General features: G+C 51.7%; 1 protein-coding gene across 1 annotated transcript; it reads right to left on the bottom strand.

Annotated features, from left to right (window-relative positions):
• Positions 1-1,711: 1,711 nt before the first annotated feature.
• SLC2A1 (solute carrier family 2 member 1) lies at positions 1,712-18,152 on the bottom strand. Its single transcript, XM_058818617.1, has 10 exons — positions 18,064-18,152; positions 11,237-11,329; positions 6,715-6,875; positions 6,114-6,354; positions 5,642-5,804; positions 5,374-5,561; positions 5,178-5,282; positions 4,977-5,078; positions 4,542-4,745; positions 1,712-3,476 (listed from the first exon to the last, which is right to left on the bottom strand). The coding sequence occupies exons 1-10, from the start codon at positions 18,079-18,081 to the stop codon at positions 3,279-3,281; spliced, it is 1,473 nt and encodes a 490-aa protein (XP_058674600.1). The 5' UTR covers positions 18,082-18,152; the 3' UTR covers positions 1,712-3,278.
• Positions 18,153-18,868: the final 716 nt, after the last annotated feature.

Below are 18,868 nucleotides of genomic sequence, written 5' to 3'. Positions count from 1 at the left end.
CAGGGGACACAGTGACCCTGCTGTGGGAGGGACCAGGACACCAGAGCAGGGCCAGGAGGCTGCAGAGGCCGTGGGGAGTGTGGGAAGCTCGGGGCAGTGCCGTGGCCGTGATCCCTCTCTGCTGGGAAAGGGCAGAAGGGAATGTGGGGCTGAGCCCTGAGCTCCCATCAAGGCTCATTTACCGCAGGAGGATTTATGAGGGTGTTTAATTGCCTCGCCGAGTTGGGCTGGAGTCAAGTGAGCTTTGTAAACGCTTCATCAAGCTGGGGCCTGAGCAATTAGCAGGGATTGCTGCCGCTGGGGAAGGGAAAACCGCGGGCTCAGCCACGTTCCATTGCAGGGGGTGGGAGAAGGCTGCTCAGGGTGCCCTGGGGAAGGGCCAGGAGAGCTCCCAACACTCCTGGGGGAGATGCTTTGGTCCTTCCACCCCATCAGGTGTGGAATAATTCCATGGGAGGTGCTGGAAAGGCCTGGAATGATCATCTCCGAGGGGCTGGAATGGTCACTGCCGTGGGGTGGGGGATGCTGGGGAGCTGTGCCTGCTGGCACAGTGCCCCAGGGCACAAGGATTTGGGTCAGCAGGATTTGGAGCTTGGCGGTGGCTGTAATCCTTCCAGGGCCGTGGGGCTGCTCTGAGCGTTCAACAGAACAAAGCCAGCCTGGAAATGAGGGTTGTGCAGGGCTGAGCATCTCCTGGAGCCAGGAATGAACAGCAGAGTGAGGAGAGAGCCCTGGGCACAGAAAAAATTCTGGGAAGATCTTAAAGACACTACAAGAGCAATTCCTGCAACAGCCATGCCCTGCAGGGCAAAGAGCAGCTTCAATAAATAGCAAAAAGCCTGAAGTGACCAAGATCAGCATTTCTTTGCCTGGAAGTGTTCAGGCTTGCAGACCTATCCTTGAGCCAGACTCTTCTGAGTTCAAGGTTCAGTCTACTGGGGTCTGTGATTCCAGTTTGGAATCTGCATTCCTGTGTATTTATGGCTTAAAAATTCAGTTATTTCTGTGCTTTACCAGGAATTGATTTTGAGGAAGTGCTGAGCAGATAGCCTCTGGAAATCAGGCCCTTGTGTTTGGGATCAGAGCTCAAAACCCTGAGTTTCTTCAGCCTGGGTTTTGAAGGTTGTGCAGGGCTGAGCATTTCCTGGAGCCAGGAATGAAACAGCAGAATGAGAGAGCCCTGGGCACAGAAAGAATTCTGGGGAGCTCTTAAAGACACTTCAGGAGTGATTCCTACAACAGCCATGCCCTGCAGGGCAAAGAGCAGCTTCAATAAATAGAAAAAAGCCTGAAGTGACCAAGATCAGCATTTCTTTACCTGAAAATGTTCAGGCTTGCAGCATTTGGCACCTTCTCAGCTGGAGGGGGAAAAAATCCAAATGCACAGAGCAGCAGCAACCTCCTCCCTCCCTCTCCCTTCCCTTGCTCAGGTGCTCATGGCATGACCAAGGCTGTGTGCTGGGCAAGGGGAGCAGGTTTGGGATCCAGGGGCAGGACAGCTCCAGCCAGGAGCCCCCGTGATCCCAGCCCAGGCAATTCCGAGCTGGTTGTGCACCCAGAGCAGGTATTTTGCAACCAGGTGAGTCGTGCCCGTGGTGGAAAAAGCTTTGCAGGGACACGCACTGCCAGACACCCCCCCAGCCCTGCCAGGGCAGGGAAAGTTTGGCTGCGAGAAATAAAAGGCACAGGACACCAGGGCTGGGTGGCTGCTCACATTCTCCTTTATTGTTCACACCACACACCTTCCCCTTGGCACTTCACTGCAGGGATTTGCTTAAAAAACCACACACACACCCCCACAGCTTGGTGAGGCTGTGCCACAACCAGCTGAGAACAGGCATTTTTTTAAAGAGATTTATTTTATTCCACCCCCCTCCCCTTTATTTTCTTTCACGTGTGGTCAAGTGTCATCACTTCCAAACCAAACAAATACATTTTAAAAAAGATACTATTAATAAAAAACAACAAAAAAACAACACAAACCAAAAAAAAAAAAAAAAAACAACCCTCCCTGTGGCTTTGGGAATGTGCCAGGAGCTCCCACACCAGCTGCACTCAGGGAAATGCTTTTTTTTTTGTGTGTGTTTTCAGTTTTGTTTGAAAAGGACAGTATTTCTCATGTGTATTTTTTTTTAATATACTACAGCCTGAAATTCAGTGCAATAGATACAACTACAGTGCAGAACTATACAAAAAGTCATCCTAACCATGTACAAGCTTTTTTTTTTTTCTTAGTTGCTATAGAAACTATAACCTTTTTCTGTACCTTTTTGTATGCAATTATACAGTGTGAATATACTCCAAGAATATTTACAGTACTTGGCTTGTCAAATCAGAAACGCTATAACTTAAATGTCTACTATTAACAACCATTGAACAAAAATATATATAATATAAATATCTTCCAGTCTATACACAGAGCAGGAAACAGCTGTATCCATGCAGTGCTGGATTTTGGTGAGTCCTGGGATGGGGGTGGTGATGGAGGGGGATGTTGTCGTGTGCGGCTGCCGCTGGCGCTTCACTGTCGGGCAAATATTGCCAAGATTAATCCCAAAAATTCAACAAGAACACATCTCCCCCCCCCCACCTTTCTCCCATTTTTTTCCCCTCCCAGTTGGAATTTTCAGGCGAAAGGAGAGGAGCCTGTGACAATGGATTGACCTTTCCAACCGATCCATCCGGGACGGCTCCGTCCTCCGCGCTGCCCCGGGCGGGAGGTCCCCGTCCACGAACCCACCGCAGGGCTTGAAATCAAGGAGACTTTTAAAAAAATTACTCATTTCCTTGGTAGGTTTTTTTAAAAAAATATTAGATTTAGTCAATTTATGTGATTTTTGTTTTTTTTTGGTTTTTTTTTTCTCTATGATTAGAATGTTAAAAAATAAGTTTCCAGCTTTTTTTTTAAAAACTTCCTCTACGTGATTTTCCGTTAAATAACTATCGCGTCGTCAATAAAAAAACAGGGAATTGCCCTCCTGTGCTGGGGGCTGCATGGCTGGGTTTCAAAACACCTATTGGCTTTGAAATCTTGGACGCGAAACCAACTAAAAAAATTAAATAAAATTCGTTCCTAGCAGAAAAAAAAAAAAAAAAAACCCAAAATAATAAAATAAAATAGCTCAGTCTGTCCCCAGTAAAGCACTGGGAGAGGCTGGAGAGGGGGCATCAGAGCCAGATCCCCCCTCCACACTCCACTCCCTCCTGCCTGGGGTCTGTACAAAGTGTTTTAAAAAGTCCCCCCGGGTCGGGGGGCGGCGGCAGAGCCGGGGTCCGGGTTACACCTGCGAGTCAGCGCCCAGGCTGTGGAACTCGTCCGGGGTCTTGTCGCTCTGGCCGCCCCCGCTCTGCCGGAAGCCCGAGGCGATCTCGTCGAAGGTCCGGCCTTTGGTCTCCGGCACCTTGAAGTAGGTGAAGATGAAGAAGAGCACGAGCAGCACCGTGAAGATGATGAAGACGTAGGAGCCACAGAGTTGCTGGATTGAAGGGAAAAGGGGAGGTGAGCGCGTGGATTGGATGGAGGTCGTGGAATGGTGGAGTTGTTGAGGTTGGAGAAGCACACCAAGATTGAGTCTGACCACAGACCCGGCGCTGCCAGGTCCACTCCTAACCATGCCCCAAGTGCCACATCCACGTGGTTTTGAGCACTTCTAGGGATGGTGATTTCACCACCTCCCTGACCACCCTTTCCATGAAGAAATTTTCTCAATATCCAATCTAAACCTCCCCTGACACAGCTTGGTCCTCTCATCCTGTCCCTGTTCCCTGGGAGCAGAGCCTGACTCCCCCAACTGTCCCCTCCTGTCAGAGTTGTGCAGAGCCAGAAGGTCCCCCCTGAGCCTCCTCTTCTCCAGGCTGAGCCCCCCAGCAGCTCCTGGTGCCTCCCTTCCCCAGCTCCATTCCCATCTCTGGCCATGGTTGAAGGGCCAGCTGATACCACCCTGCCCACAACCTTGCCATGGCTATCCAAAACCCAGGTCCTCCTTTCAAGGAACACCTCAAGTTCCACAAAAAACACTGAACCAAGCTCCTGCTCCAGCCCCAAGTCCTTCTTCCCAAGGGACCTTAACCCAACCAAACCACCTCAGCCTAGGTTTTAGGGCTGAAGAATGTGGCCCTGGAATTCAACACTGGATCCAGCAGCAGGATTTGGCACCAAGATCTGACACCAGGATTCCACACCAAAATCTGGCAAATGGGATCCAGCACCAGGAACCAGCAACGAGACCTGGGATTTGGATTTGGCCAGGAGGATCCAGCAGTGGGATCCAGCAGCAGGAACCAGCAACCAGATCTGGGATTTCGCAGGAGGATCCAGCAGTGGGATCCTGCACTGGAGTCTGGCACAGAGATCCAGTTGGACAGTTTCCATCCCTGATGCAGAACTGGGATCTGGACCAACACAGTCTGACAGGCTGGGACAGAGACTCCCCCGGATTGCTGGGATCCTCTGGGACCCCCAGCTCCCTGTGTCCCCAGTGCCATGCCCCACTCCCCCAGGGCTCCAGCCACCATCCCCCAGCGCTCCCAGCCATCATTACCGCAATGTACTGGAAGCCCATGCCCACGATGAAGTTGGAGGTCCAGTTGGAGAGCCCGGCCACGGCGAAAGCAGCGGGACGGGGCCCTTGGCTGAACAGCTCGGCCACGATGAACCACGGGATGGGGCCTGGGCCGATCTCAAAGAAGGCCACAAACCCAAAGATGGCCACGATGCTGAGGTAGGACATCCAGGGCATTTGGTCCTAGAACAAGGGAGAGGGAGAAGGTTGGTGCTGTGAAGGGGATATGGCACCTGGGCACCTCAGCTGGTGCTGGCACAGGAGCCATGAGCTGGAAGATGGAATTCTAGGAGCTCAGGAGAGATGTGACAATGGGGACTGAGTGCTCAGCCATCACTTCAAGGAGGAATAAGTCCTTCCTCCTCCCTAGCCATCCCTCCTCCTCCTCCTCCTCCCAGCCTCCCCAGCACTCACCAGCAGCGTGAGGGCGATGGTCATGAGAATGGCACACCCAGCCATCCCTGCCAGCCCAATGAGGTGCAGGGTCCTGCGTCCGGCTCGCTCCACCACGAAGAGCTGTGGGATGGACAAGATCCATCAGCACCTCCCAGCCTGCAGGAAAGGCCCCTGCACCTCCCACCTTCCCCGGAGAGACCCTGGAGGGGCCAAACTCACCGAGACCACCGTGAAGGCTGTGTTCACCACGCCAGAGCCAATGGTGGCATAGACAGGCTGCTCCACCCCCGACTTCTCAAAGATGCTGGTGGAGTAGTAAAAGACCTACAAAGGGCAGGGAGGAACCACAAATCAGGTCCTGGAGCTCTGGGTGAAGCAAGCTGACCCCTGGCATCGAGACCCCACCCAGGCTCACCGCGTTGATGCCTGAGAGCTGCTGGGAGAGCTGCAGGACGATGGCGATGAGGATGGGCTGGCGGTACATGGGCGAGCGGAACAGCTCCATGATGGTCACCTTCTTCTCCCTCATCATCTGCCGGCTCTCCTCCTTCATCTCCTGCAGGTCGCTGCTCACGTCCGTCGTGCCTCGCAGCTTCTTGAGGACTGAGAGGGAGAGGTGGGGGTCAGGAGATGTCAGGGACCCTGCAGAGTGCCAGGATGGGCCCTGCAGAGGGGTCACTCACCGCTCTTGGCTTTGTTCTCCTCGTTGCGGTTGATGAGCAGGAAGCGGGGGCTCTCGGGGGCGAAGGGCAGGATGATGCACTGCAGCAGCGCAGGGACGAAGATGAAGCCCAGCAGCAGCGGCCACAGAGACTCGTTTCCCATGATCAAGTCCAAACCAAACACCTGAGGAGGAGAAGGGTTGAGCCACCTATCCCAGCTGGAAAAGTCCTGGTTGGACACAGCTGTGCAGCTCATGGTGTGCTCCAAGCTGGAACAGCCATTGGAGGGACTCCTGTGCTGCTTCCAGGTGGCCAGGAGATGTTGATATCCTGATGCCACCTGTCCCAAACCTTCAGATTCCACAGCATCCCCGCTCCAGCTGAGCTCCAGCTTCACCCCTCACCCCAGCTCAGATCCACAGCACCTCATCCTTGCAGGCCCTGAGGAGTGTCAGGATCAAAAAAAGGACCAAAACCATTCTGCAGTGCTCACCTGTGCAATGAGGATACCCAGGACAATGCCAAGCTGGTGGAAGGTGCCCAGGGCCCCTCGCAGGGCAGTAGGGGACACCTCACCCACGTACATGGGCACGAAACCCGTGGTGAGGCCGGAGTAGAGGCCGATGATGAAGCGGCCCAGGATGAGCATCTCAAAGGAGAAAGCCATCTTGGAGAAGCCCATGAGCACAGCTGACACGAAGGCAAGGATGTTGGACATCAGCATGGAATTGCGCCTGGAGAGGGATGGAGGAGAGAGGTGAGGAACACCGGGAGAACCAGGTGAGGAACATCGGGAGAGGAACACCAGGAGAACCAGGTGAGGAACACGAGGAGAACCCGGTGAGGAACACCAGGTGAGGAACACCAGGAGAGAACCCGGTGAGGAGAACCAGGTGAGGAACACCAGGAGAACCAGGTGATGAACACTGGGAGAGAACCAGGTGAGGAACGCCAGGAGAGGAACATCAGGAGAACCAAGTGAGGAACACCAGGAGAAGCAGGTGAGGAACACTGCAAGAACCCCAAAGTCAGCCTGTAGAACACCAGGGTGGGTGAGGCAGCAGAGCCTCCCCACTGCAGGATCCAGAGCTCACCTTCCAAAGCGATTGACAAAGAGCCCCACGGAGAAGGAGCCGATCATGCCCCCGACAGAGAAGATGGCAACGGAGAGGGACCAGAGCGTGGTGAGGGTGGCAGGGCTGATGGGCTCCCCGTATCGGTTCAGCCACGTGAGGTTGTAGAAGTCCTCAATCACCTGGAGAACAAGGAGGGAAACCAAACCGCGCGTCAAGGCCGCGCCACCGGAGGGACGAGTCTCTCACAAGACAATGCGTCACCGGAGCCGCTGGCCAAGGGAGGAACTGCTGGGATCCACTGGGAAATGCAGCCCGACGGGTTCTGGGCTCGCCCTGCCCGGAGAGAGGGAGGGAGGGAGCCAAACTGGCCGGGCAGGCACGGGGAGGTCACGCTGCTCCCCAGGGCAGGGCAGCAGCCACCGATGCGGGCCCGCGGAGCAAGGGGAGGAACACGGGGCAGCTCCCATCCCCTTGGATACTCCTGGAGTTGGATTTCCAGGTTTTTCCTCCCCAAGAATTCCATAGCACACAATCTTGGGTACTCCTGGACTTGGATTTCCAGGTTTTTCCTCCCCGAGAATTCCATAGCACACAATCTTGGGTACTCCTGGACTTGGATTTCCAGGTTTTTCCTCCCAAAGAATTCCATAGCACACAATCTCGGATACTCCTGGACTTGGATTTCCAGGTTTTTCCTCCCCAAGAATTCCATAGCACACAAGCTTGGATACTCCTGGACTTGGATTTCCAGGTTTTTCCTCCCCAAAAATTCCATAGCACACAATCTTGGATACTCCTGGAGTTGCATTTCCAGGTTTTTCCTCCCCAAGAATTCCATAGCACACAATCTTGGATACTCCTGGACTTGGATTTCCAGGTTTTTGACCCCCAAGAATTCCACAACACACAATCTCTGCCGTGGTTCTACAGGACCATGATGCCAACACAGGCCTTGGTTTGAAGCACCAAGAACAGCCTGGTTTGTTAATTTTAGGGGGTTTTATATTAATTTTGCATCTTTTTATACACAAATTTTTTGTATACAAAAAATTTGTATAGTGTCCTGGTTTGAAAAGGAAATTTTGAAAATTTTGCATTTTTTGGGATGCTGTGCTCCCTGGGGGCACTGGCACTGCACCAGCATCAAACCATGACATATATATACATATATAAAATATATACATTTTGTACACTTTTGATGGATTTTTAAAGCTAGCCCATCACTAGCCCCCTTGGATACTCCTGGAGTTGGATTTCCAGGTTTTTGACCCCCAAGAATTCCATAACACACCATCTCTGCCATGGTTCTGCAGGACCGTGATGCCAACACAGGCCTTGGTTTGAAGCACCAAGAACAACCTGGTTTGTGAATTTCAGGTGGTTTTATATTAATTTTGCATCTTTTTATACACAAAACTGTTGTATACAAAAATTTTTGTATACAAAAATTTCATATAGTGTCCTGGTTTGAAAAGGAAGGGAGTTTTTTGGGATACTGTGCTGGTACTGCCATTGCACCAGTGTCAAACCATGACATATATATACATATACATTTTGTATGCTTTTGATGTATTTTTAAAGCTAGCCCATCACTGGTAGCTTCACCAAGCTCATGTCCCTGCCCATGGCTGGGAAAATGCCCTAAATGACCCTCTAAAGGTTCCTCCCAATCCAAAATCCTTTATAGCACCATGATTTAAGGGTCACCCATCCCCAAAGCACCACAGCAAAGGGCTCCTTAACACCCCACCAAACCCAGCTGGAAGGAGCAGAAATTCCAGAGATTCCCTGCTTTGCTCCAAGGTGGCTCCAAGATTTTGCTGCTCTGAATGGCTCCACTCCCAATTCAAAATTTACACCATTGCGCTTAATTTCCCACTTTTCCCATCAATCCAAGCCCAAACAGGAGCCCTGGCAGAGACAGCACAAGAAATTTTCACTGGGCTGGGTACAAGTCCCAACAGTATCATTATTTTGCCAAGTTGTTCCTCTTCCAAAGCACAGAAATTGTTACAATTTCCATATTGAAGTGATTTTGTTCCCTCCTGTTTCACCCAGGGGTTTGGATGCTTTTTCCCCTTTTACCACTATACCCAAAATAAATAATTGATTGGATTATTGGAGAATAATTGGGCTGGCTCAGGCTCTCAGTAGGCCCAGGGAGTATCTGAAAATAACAGCCCCTCCTGGAAAAAAGGGAAGATGCTTTGAAGGACTCAAGAGTTTTTTCAGAGAGGAAAAGAGGTGAAAAATGGGTTTAAAGGCAGAAGAGTGAAGGAAAAAAAAATGTTTCTCCCAAACTGGGGATTTCAGCTCAGTGTTGTGATTCACCCCCACCCTGCAGCTCCATGAATCCCAAACCAGTGCATCCCAAACCTGTGCCCTGATGGATCTGAGTGCATCCCTAACCCAACTCTGCATCCTCATCCCAATCCTTCACTCCAGTTTATCCCACTGCATCCCCATCCTCAATGCACCCCAAGGCATTCCTGTCCCAATCCTGCACTCCATGCATCCCCAGCGTGCCCCAGTTTATCCCAGTCCTGCACAGCGTCCCTTTCCCAATTCCACACTTTGTGTCCCCATCCTTGAGGCTGGGATGACCCCCTGTGCCCAGCAAACCCCATCCCACCTCCCCCTGAGCCCCCCAAATCCTTCCCCTCAACACTGGGGACTTGTCCTGCCCCCTGTGCCCAAAGGATTCACAGCAATGTTGCCTCTTCAAGAGATAGCTCAGCTGTCTTTGGAGATAAATAAAATCCCCAGGATGGCTTCTGTTGCAGCATTGGAAATAAAAAGTTTTAATAAAAGACAAAGTAACAAAACTCTTTGCAGAGAAAAACCCAGTCATGTGCAAGAGGTTCTTGCTCCTGGTAAAACACCTCACTAAAAAGTTTTGTTTCTTTGTTCTCTCCTTTTTCTAGTAAATTGTTCAGGTGGGACTTTTTGGCTTCTGTCCAATTGGTTATCCTTAGTCCCTCAAGCTTATCAGATGCCTTTTTCACCTAATCAAGGAGAGAAACTTCTGGGCTTATTTTCTTTTTAAGGGGACAAAAGAGAATTTTGTCACTCCATCAACAGAAGGCACATTCCTATAATTCACCCCCAAAAACTGTGGCAACACCCCTCAGGAGTGTCTGAATTTGCAGGGAGAGCATGGAGAGCCCCTCCAGGCCAGGGAGCAAAGCAGCTCCTGGGATGTGGCTCTGAGCAGGGTGGTGATCACAGCATTCCCTCCTCCCTCAATGCCAGGGCTGGGAAAGTGAGGGCAGAGCTGGGGAGCAGCTCCTCAGAGCCATGCCAGGGATTCCCAGCTCCAGGGCTGCTCCATGGCCATCCCCAACCTCAGACCAGTGCACGTGGAGCAAGGAGAATTTGGGATATTTCAGGTCTCCAGCAGGTTCTGGGCAGGAGCTGCAGCTTCAACCCCAGGAACTGAACCTGGGATTCAATAATGCAACACCTTGAACTAATCCCTGCCTTTTTTCCTCTTCCCACAGTGACTTTTTCCACAGGGTCTTCTATCCCACAAGGAGTTTTCCCAATGCCTGTGGTGACATTCCAGAAGGACTCACTGGGATGGGATTAAACCCTGGCAGCTGGATTGGGGTGATGACATTTGGGGACAGAGCTCAAGCTGTCCCTCCACACCTCATCCCAACACAAGAGCTGTGCCCAGGGAACACTGCAAGCACCACATTGCAATCCTGAGCTTCTTTTCCATGTGTTCAACACCTCAAACAGCCACCAAATCTGGGAAAAGCAATGTTTTCCATGGACCACCAGCATCTACCAGCAGCAGGAGGGTCCTGGCTGTAAAAGCCACCAAATCTGGGAAAAGTCCTGTTTTCCATGGACCACCAGCATCTACCAGCAGCAGGAGGGTCCTGGCTGTAAAAGCCACCAAATGTGGGAAAAGTCCTGTTTTCCATGGACCACCAATATCTACCAGCAGCAGGAGGGTCCTGGCTGTAAAAGCCACCAAATCTGGGAAAAGTTTTCCATGGACCTCTGGTATCTACCAGCAGCAGGAGGGTCCTAGCTATAAAAGCCACCAAATGTGGGAAAAGCCATGTTTTCCATGGACCATGTACATGAGGGGAGGAACAAACACTCCTGCACTCCATCCTGCTCCCAGCACTTCCCAGCTGGGATGCAAAACCCCCAGCTCTGGTCAGAGCAGCCACCTGGGGATGACTCAAACCTTAATTAACTCCCAGATCTTCACTAAGAGAGCCGAGGTGAAAAGTTCCACTGGCCACACCCAGACACAGCATCCTGCAGGCACTGCTGGGATTTATTTCCCCCAACAAAAAAAAAAAAAAAAAAAAAAAAAAAAAAAAAAAAAAAAACCACACTGAGCAAGGAGGAGGAAACAACTTCTCCAGGGAAGGCTGGAGCTAAATAACTCCCTCTGAAATCCCATTAGAGCCCTAAGCTGCCTAGTGGGATGTACTATTTTAGCCAGGCTGGCACAGAGGCTGGTTTGTTGTCAGACATGAGCTGGGGGAGGCTGGAATTTCCCTCTGGGAGCACTCACCTTCTGCGGGGCGTTGATGACACCGGTGTTGTACCCGAACTGGAGAGAGCCCAGCACTGCTCCTCCCACAGCCAGCATCAGGCGAGCCGTCATCTGCCAGGAAATGGGGAAAAAAGGGTTAAATTTGGGATCCCTGCAGATCTGTATGCCCAGCAGAGTGATATCAGGGCACTGCACAGCACAAAAATGGGAAAAAAGGGTTAAATTTGGGATCCTGCAGATCTGTATGCCCAGCAGAGTGGTACCAGGGCACTGCACAGCACAAAAATGGGAAAAAAGGGTTAAATCTGGGATCCCTGCAGACCTGTATGCCCAGCAGAGTGTACCAGGGCACTGCACAGCACAAAAACAGGGGAAAAAAGGGTTAAATTTGGGATCCCTGCTGCCCAGGGCACAAAAATGGGAAAAAGGGTTAAATCTGGGATCCTGCAGACCTGTATCCCCAGCAGAGTGTACCAGGGCACTGTACAGGACAAAAACACAGAAAAAGGGGTTAAATCTGGGATCCTGCAGACCTGACTCCCCAGCAGAGCAATACAGGACAAAAACAGGGGGAAAGGGGTTAAATCTGGGATCCTCACAGCCCAGGGCACTGCACAGCACAAAAACGGGGGGAAAAGGGTTAAAACTGGGATCCATACAGCCCTGTTTCCCCAGCACAGCAATACCAGGGCACTGCACAGCACAAAAACACAGAAAAATGGGGTAAATCAGGGATCCCCACAGCCCAGGGCACTACACAGGACAAAACCAGGGAAAAGGGTTAAATCTGGGAGTCCACAGCCCTGTGTTCCTCAGCAGGGGAAAAGGGGTTAAATCTAGGTTCCCTACAGCCCTCACTCCCCCAGCAGAGAAATATAAGACAAAAACAGGGGGAAAGGGGTTAAATCTGGGTTCCCCACAGCCCTGTCTCCCCCAGCAGAGTGATACCAGGGCACTGCACAGCAGAAAAACAGGGAGAAGGGTTAAATCTGGGATCCCTGCAGCTCAGGGCACTGCATGGGACAAAAACAGGGGGAAAAAGGGTTAAATCAGGGATCCCCACATCCCTGTCTCCCCATCAGGGAAAAAGGAGTTAAGTCTGGGATCTTCGTAGCCCTGTCTCCCCAGCAGAGCACTACCAGGGCACTGCAAGGGACAAAGGGTTAAATCTGGGATCCCCACAGCCCAGGGCAGGACAAAAATGGGGAAAAGGGTTAAATCAGAGATCCCTGCAGCCCTGACTCCCCACCAGAGTAATACCAGGGCACTGCATGGGACAAAAAACAGGGAAAAAGGGCAAAATCTGGGATCCCTGTCTCCTCCAACAGAGCAATACAGGACAAAAACAGGAAAAAGGGGTTAAATCTGGGATCTCCCCAGCAGAGCAATACCAGGGCACTGCATGGGACAAAAGCAGGGAAAAGGGGTTAAATTTGGGATCCCCACAGCCCTGTATTCCCAGCACAGCAATACAGGACCAAAACAGGGGAAAAAGGGTTAAATCTGGGATCCCCACAGCCCTGTATTCCCAGCACAGCCATACAGGACCAAAACAGGGGAAAAGGGTTAAATCTGGGATCCCCACAGCCCTGTATTCCCAGCACAGCCGTACAGGACCAAAACAGGGGAAAAAGGGTTAAATCTGGGATCCCCACAGCTCTGTCTCCCCTGTAGAGCAATACAGAACCAAAACAGGGGAAAAGGGTTAAAGCCACAGTTCTCTTTCCCCAGCACAGCAATACCAGGGCACTACATGGGGCAAAGGGTTAAATCTGGGATCCCTGTCTCCTCCAACAGAGCAATATAGGACAAAAACAGGAAAAAGAGGTTAAATCTGGGATCCCCGCAGCCCTGTCTCCCCAGCAGGGAAAAAAGGGTTAAATCTGAGATCCTCACAGCCCTCTCTCCCCTGTAGAGCAATACAGGACAAAAACAGGGGAAAAGGGCACAGTCTGGGATCCCTGTCTCCAACAGAGCAACATAGGGCAAAAACAGGAAAAAGAGGTTAAATCTGGGATCCCTGCAGCCCTGTCTCCTCCAGCACAGCAATATCAGGGCACTGCACAGGACAAAAACAGGGAAAAAGGGGTTAAATCCACAGTTCTCTTTCCCCAGCACAGCGATACCAGGGCACCCGCACAGGACACTGCGAAGGCGGCGAGTACAAATACTCAGAACCAAAGAGAAAACTCACTGTTTTTGGTGCAAAGAGGGAAAAAATAATTACAAAAAATGTCATTTTGGGGGGGGTTAAAAACCCCAGTTTGGGGGATTCCGTGAATTTGAGCCCTGGAGGTGACCATAGGGCCAGCAGGATGCTCCGGGGAGCTGCACCAACAACAGCTTCCCATGGCTGTCTAATTAAGAGTCACTGAGCAAAACCCTGGTTTAGCTGGCAAAGCCTTCCTTCCCCAGCCTCCTCTTCCTCCCGCCTGAGCCACGGCAACAATCAGAGCCTTGTTTGGGAGCGGGGTCAGGGCAGGCCAGCGCTCGGGCCACCTTCGTTAGCGGCCCAATTATCCCAGGCAGGAGATTTTCCCGGCGCTCGAACCAGGATCCGACATTCCCGCCTAATCAGCTTTGGGACGGGCCACGTGAAATTGATAAACCCCTTTAATTTGAGGGGGGTGCTGAGGGGGGTTCTCCCTAAACACCACCGTGTCACCCCAAGGATGCTCCCAGGATTGATATTCCCAAAGGATCAACGCCTCAGATCCCGTCCAAATGAGGGGAGGTGACTCCAGCTCCCTCCTCAAAAGGGATATTTTTAATATTTAAGAACAAATCTCCTATTTCTTTTAATAAAGGATTTAATGCTGCTCCCTGACCTTGCCACTGAGGGGGGGTTCTCCCTAAACACCAACGTGTCACCCCAAGGATGCTCCCAGGATTGATATTCCCAAAGGATCAACCCCTCATTTAGATGGGATCTGAGGCGAGGTGACTCAAACTCCCTCCCCAAAAGGGATATTTTTAATATTTAAGAACAAATCTCCTATTTCTTTTCATAAATACAGGATTTAGTGCTGCTCCCTGACCTTGCCACTGAGGGGAGGTTCTCCCTAAACACCACCGTGTCACCCCAAGGATGCTCCCAGGATTGATATTCCCAAAGGATCAACGCCTCAGATCCCGTCCAAATGAGGGGAGGTGACTCCAGCTCCCTCCTCAAAAAGGGTATTTTTAAATATTTAATATTTAAGAACAAATCTCCTCTTTTTTTAAATAAATACAGGATTTAGTGCTGCTCCCTGACCTTGCCACTCTCCTCCCTCCGCGTGAAAGTTCCCAGGGGAAAAGCAGAGGGAATGAAGCCAGGCCCGTTAATGAAGCTCATTAATTAGGCTTGGCCCCAACACAACTAATCAGGGAGGTTTTGGCACTTGGATTTGCTTTGGAGTAGAGGAGAAAACACCTCCCTGGTTGGGAGGGCGTGACCAGGCTGGGAATTTGGTGATATCCCCCAAAAAGCACAAAAAAAAGCCCTAAAAATTCCAACAAATCCCCCCCCCAAAAAAAAACCCACCAGGATGTTAAAAGCACCTGTTGCTTGGGGAAACCTTATTAAAAAATGAGTGGGTTTTTGGGAGATTGGGAGTTTAGGGGATGGGGCGATTTCCCGTTGTTTTTGGGGGGGTCAGCCCGGTGTGTTTGGGTGCTGAATTTGATTTTTCCTGGCTAAAGGGCACCCCAGGAGCTGGCAGGGTAGGGCAGGCCCAGGTGAGTCACGGCTCCGGGGATGGGGATGCGGCAGCCAGGTGAACTTTGCTCCAGGAAGGTGAGAGGTAACAACAGCTTGATGCAAAAAAAAAAAAAAAAAAAAAAAAAAAAAAATTAAAATCTAAAAAAAAAAAAAATTTTTTTTTATTTTATCATTTAGAAAAAAGGCTAAAAAAAAAAAAAAGTCAAAAAAATAAGATTAAATTCCATTAAAAAAAATAAAATTTGTATTTTTATTGCATTCCAGCAGTTTGGGCATAGGAAAAGGAAGAGCTGGCAGGAAAATCACATTTTGGAGGCTCGTCCCCAGCAGGGTCAGGGTGAGTCAGCTCCTTCCCCCTCCCTCCCCAGCCCAAACTCCCTGCCCTGCTCGGATCCCGGATCCTTTCAGCCTGAACTTCGCCATTAAAGGCAACTTTAGGTGGGGGGGAAATAATTAAATAAAGGGAAAAGTCGATTTTTAAGGGCAGCTTTGCCCAGGCAGCTCCTGCCAAACCTCACGTGGGGCTGTGGGGAGATTTTTATTTTTTTTTTTTTAACTCCTTGCAGGGAAAAGCATCTTTATCAGGAATTTTGGGACAAATTCCCTCTTATTTCCATAAAATAAATTTATTTAAGCATGGCTAGACCCCAAACTCCTGGTTTGATGCCTAAGAACTGCTCTATGTTATAGGAAAGACAGGTTTTTAATAAATTTATAATATTTGTTTTCTTTTTGGCTGCTTCCTGCTTCCTCTCCAGCTCCAACACGGAAGCCAGGACGCTCTGAGGAGGATCTGGGGGGGCACCAGGGGCCCCCCAAACCCGCTGCCTTTGGCTTTACAACTCTATTTTTAACCTTTTTATTTTACCCTCCAGCCTGGAAGGACTTTGAGATCCACCTCATGGATCAAAGGAATGAATAATCCCTTTAAAAGCAAAATAATAATACCAAAATATTGATATAAAGGTATTTAAATTAGTGGCCCAGCAGGGAATTTCAACTTTTTTCACTCCAGCATGGAGGATTTCGGGATGCTGCTGCCTCATGAAAAACAAGGAATTCATAATTCATAATAATACTAAAAAAAAGCATCCCAGAAGGGAATTCCAAGTTATTTTACCCCAGTGCAGGAGGACTTGGGGAATTTTGGCACGCTGACTGTTTCATGCATCAAGCGAACTAATGAATTCTCTAAAATCAAATCAGCAACAACAGGAAAAAAAAAAGGTCCCAGGAGGATACCCTGTTGGTTTTTTTTCACTCCAGCGTGGAAGATTTTGCGATGCTATGGAACAATTAGTAATCCCTGAAAAATCCAAATAATGGTTAAAAAGGGGGGGGGGATTTTGGGCAAACCCACATGAAAAACACACGATTCAAATGATCCAGGGGGATTTTTAAGGAGCAGCCACTGCTCCCAAGGGGACAGAGGGGATGTGGGCATTCAGAGCAGCCCCTTGCACACTCATTTGCACACTCACGGGAGCCGGGGCACACTGATAACACCCGGGAAAAACTCACAGCCCCACTAAAAACCAGGAAAAATCCGCTCCAAACCCACAGGAGGGGATCTAAACCTGAGAATTTTGGGGTCACACCGGCCCCGTGGGGAAAGAGAACCGGGGGGGTGGGAAGGAGCGGCGGAATTTGGGTTTTTTTATTTGTTTTGCTTCCCTACTTAAAGGTCATCCAGGGACGGCGACACAATCGCGGCGAGTTTTGCAACCGCGACCAGCACGGGAGAGGATTTTGCATGGAACGAGCTGGAAAAAAACACACGGAATGTGCAATGTCCCCCCCACACAGACACACATCCCGCGTTAATCATGCTAATAATATTAATTATTAAATACAAAGCGGGCTCGGGAGGGGAGTTTGTCCCCCATCTCGCAACCACAAGCTGCTTCCATGAAAAATATCTTTTATTCTTTTTCCACGCAAAACACGCTGGGGATGGAAATGCCACCCATCAGCGCTCGGCAAATCATCCTTGAGATTAATTACCTTTTACAAAAATTAATCATTTCTAACCCAAATCCATGCAAGGCGGCGGGGGGGAGGTTTGCGGAGCTGGGAGAGCAGCGGGAACGCGGCTCGGGCTCCGTTCGGGATGCCGGGAGTTAAATGCGTCGGATTTCTTGGGTATGAGAGCAAATTTGCGTTTAATTCCGGCCCCCATCACCGCGCTGCCGGCCCGCACGTTCCCGGCTCCCACCCCAGCCCCACCGCCCAGCCCGCAAAACAGCCCGGAACGCCAAAAAATACACTATAAATACATATATACACAGATATAGCTCCTTAAATTTAAGGGAATTGTGTGCTTCATGCGGAGGAGGAGGAGGGGGGGAGAGGGAGTTGTTTTGAAAGGGGGAAATAAATACCAAGAGGGATCGCTCCCGTCGCATCTTTAATTAGGATAAAAATCGCGATTTCGGGGATTAATTGCACTTCGTGCCGCCACGCAGCCAATTTCCTAACACATCCTGCCCCCCCCAAAAAAAAAAAAAAAAATCCCAAACCATTTGGATTTATTCCAGCTCTTCCCAGACGGGAGTACTGGGGACGGAAATACTTTGGTGGTTGGAATGAAGCAAGTGGGGCTGAGTTCAGTGACCTGTTACAATCAACCACCGGCATCGTTCCGGGCTTTTACCCCCCCCCAAATTAAATATAAATTAATTAATTTAGCGTGAGGAGGGTGTTGGTGGATCCCCGAGCGGCCGGGAGAGCTCTGAGTGTTTAATAACTCCACAGCCTGGGATAAATTAATAGGAATTGGGTCAGAAGCTGCGGGCGGGATGTGCCCAGCCCGGCGGGGATCGCGGGGTCCCGGCGGGCTCTCCCCAACCCCGCAGCCCCCCAAAGCCAGCCCGGCCCTCACTGGGCTCTGGGGCCTCCCCTCGTCCCGAAACGGGGTCAAAAGGGACAGGATTGGGTCTGTCCGCCGCGTTTCCGCCTTTCGGGGACAGCCCGGGAGCGGCGGCCGGGCGCGCTGCGAGGCGCGGAGCCGGCACCGGCGGCTCTGTGGGGAGCGCTGCGCTGGGGCTGAGGGGACAAAATAAAGCGAAACGCGGCGGCCGCGCGTGTGCGGGGGCGGGCGGGGGTTGCGTAACGCAGAGCAATCCTGGCGGCGCGGGCTCACCTTGCTGCCGGTGTCCATGGCGGGGCCGGAGCCGTGAGGGCGGGCGGGCGATCGGCGGGGCCGGGGCGCTGAGGCGCGGGGCGCGCGGTGCGCTGAGCAGCGGGGCGGAGGCGCGGCCGCCGCCCGGGCATTGGAGCCGCTTAAAGCGCGGGCGGGGGCGGCGCGAGGCCGCGGCGCTCATTGGGCGGCGTGAGGCGGGGGGCGGGGTCAGGGTGGGGGCGGTACGTGGCTAAGGCGCTCATTGGGCGGTGTGAGTTAGGGGGCGCGGCCGGCGCGGGGGGGCGGGGCCGAGGGGCCGCGGATGGGGGGGCGTGGGAGGGGGCGCGCGGGGGCCGGCGGCGCGTGCGGGGCTGCACGTGGGCGGGGGGGAGGGGACGGGAGCGGGAGGGTCCGAGACAGAGAGAGCGTCCGTGTGTCCGTGTGTCCGTGTGTCCGTGTGTGTGTGTCCGTGTGTCCGTGTGTCCGTGTGTCCGTGTGTGTGTGTCCGTGTGTCCGTGTGTCCGTGTGTCCGTGTGTGTGTGTCCGTGTGTCCGTGTGTCCGTGTGTCCGTGTGTGTGTGTCCGTGTGTCTGTGTCCGTCCGTGTGTGTGTCCGTGTGTCTGTCTGTGTGTCCGTGTGTCCGTGTGTCCGTGTGTCTGTGTCCGTCCGTGTGTGTGTCCGTGTGTCTGTCTGTGTGTCCGTGTGTCCGTGTGTGTGTGTCCGTGTGTCCGTGTGTGTGTGTCCGTGTGTGTGTGTCCGTGTGTGTGTGTCCGTGTGTCCGTGTGTGTGTGTGTCCGTGTGTGTGTGTCCGTGTGTCCGTGTGTCTG

The sequence above is a fragment of the Ammospiza caudacuta genome, chromosome 22 (assembly GCF_027887145.1).
Source record: "Ammospiza caudacuta isolate bAmmCau1 chromosome 22, bAmmCau1.pri, whole genome shotgun sequence".
In the NCBI taxonomy this organism is placed as follows: domain Eukaryota; kingdom Metazoa; phylum Chordata; class Aves; order Passeriformes; family Passerellidae; genus Ammospiza; species Ammospiza caudacuta.
Note: the sequence above shows the minus strand (reverse complement) of the source record. Positions and strands in the feature narration are given on the sequence as shown.

Coding starts and splice junctions, on each gene's coding strand:
- SLC2A1 (XM_058818617.1), bottom strand. Junction 6,876..11,236: donor TCATCAACGCCCCGCAGAAG/GTGAGTGCTCCC, acceptor CTTGTTCTCCAG/GTGATTGAGGACTTCTACAA. Junction 5,562..5,641: donor GGAGAACAAAGCCAAGAGCG/GTGAGTGACCCC, acceptor TCTCCCTCTCAG/TCCTCAAGAAGCTGCGAGGC.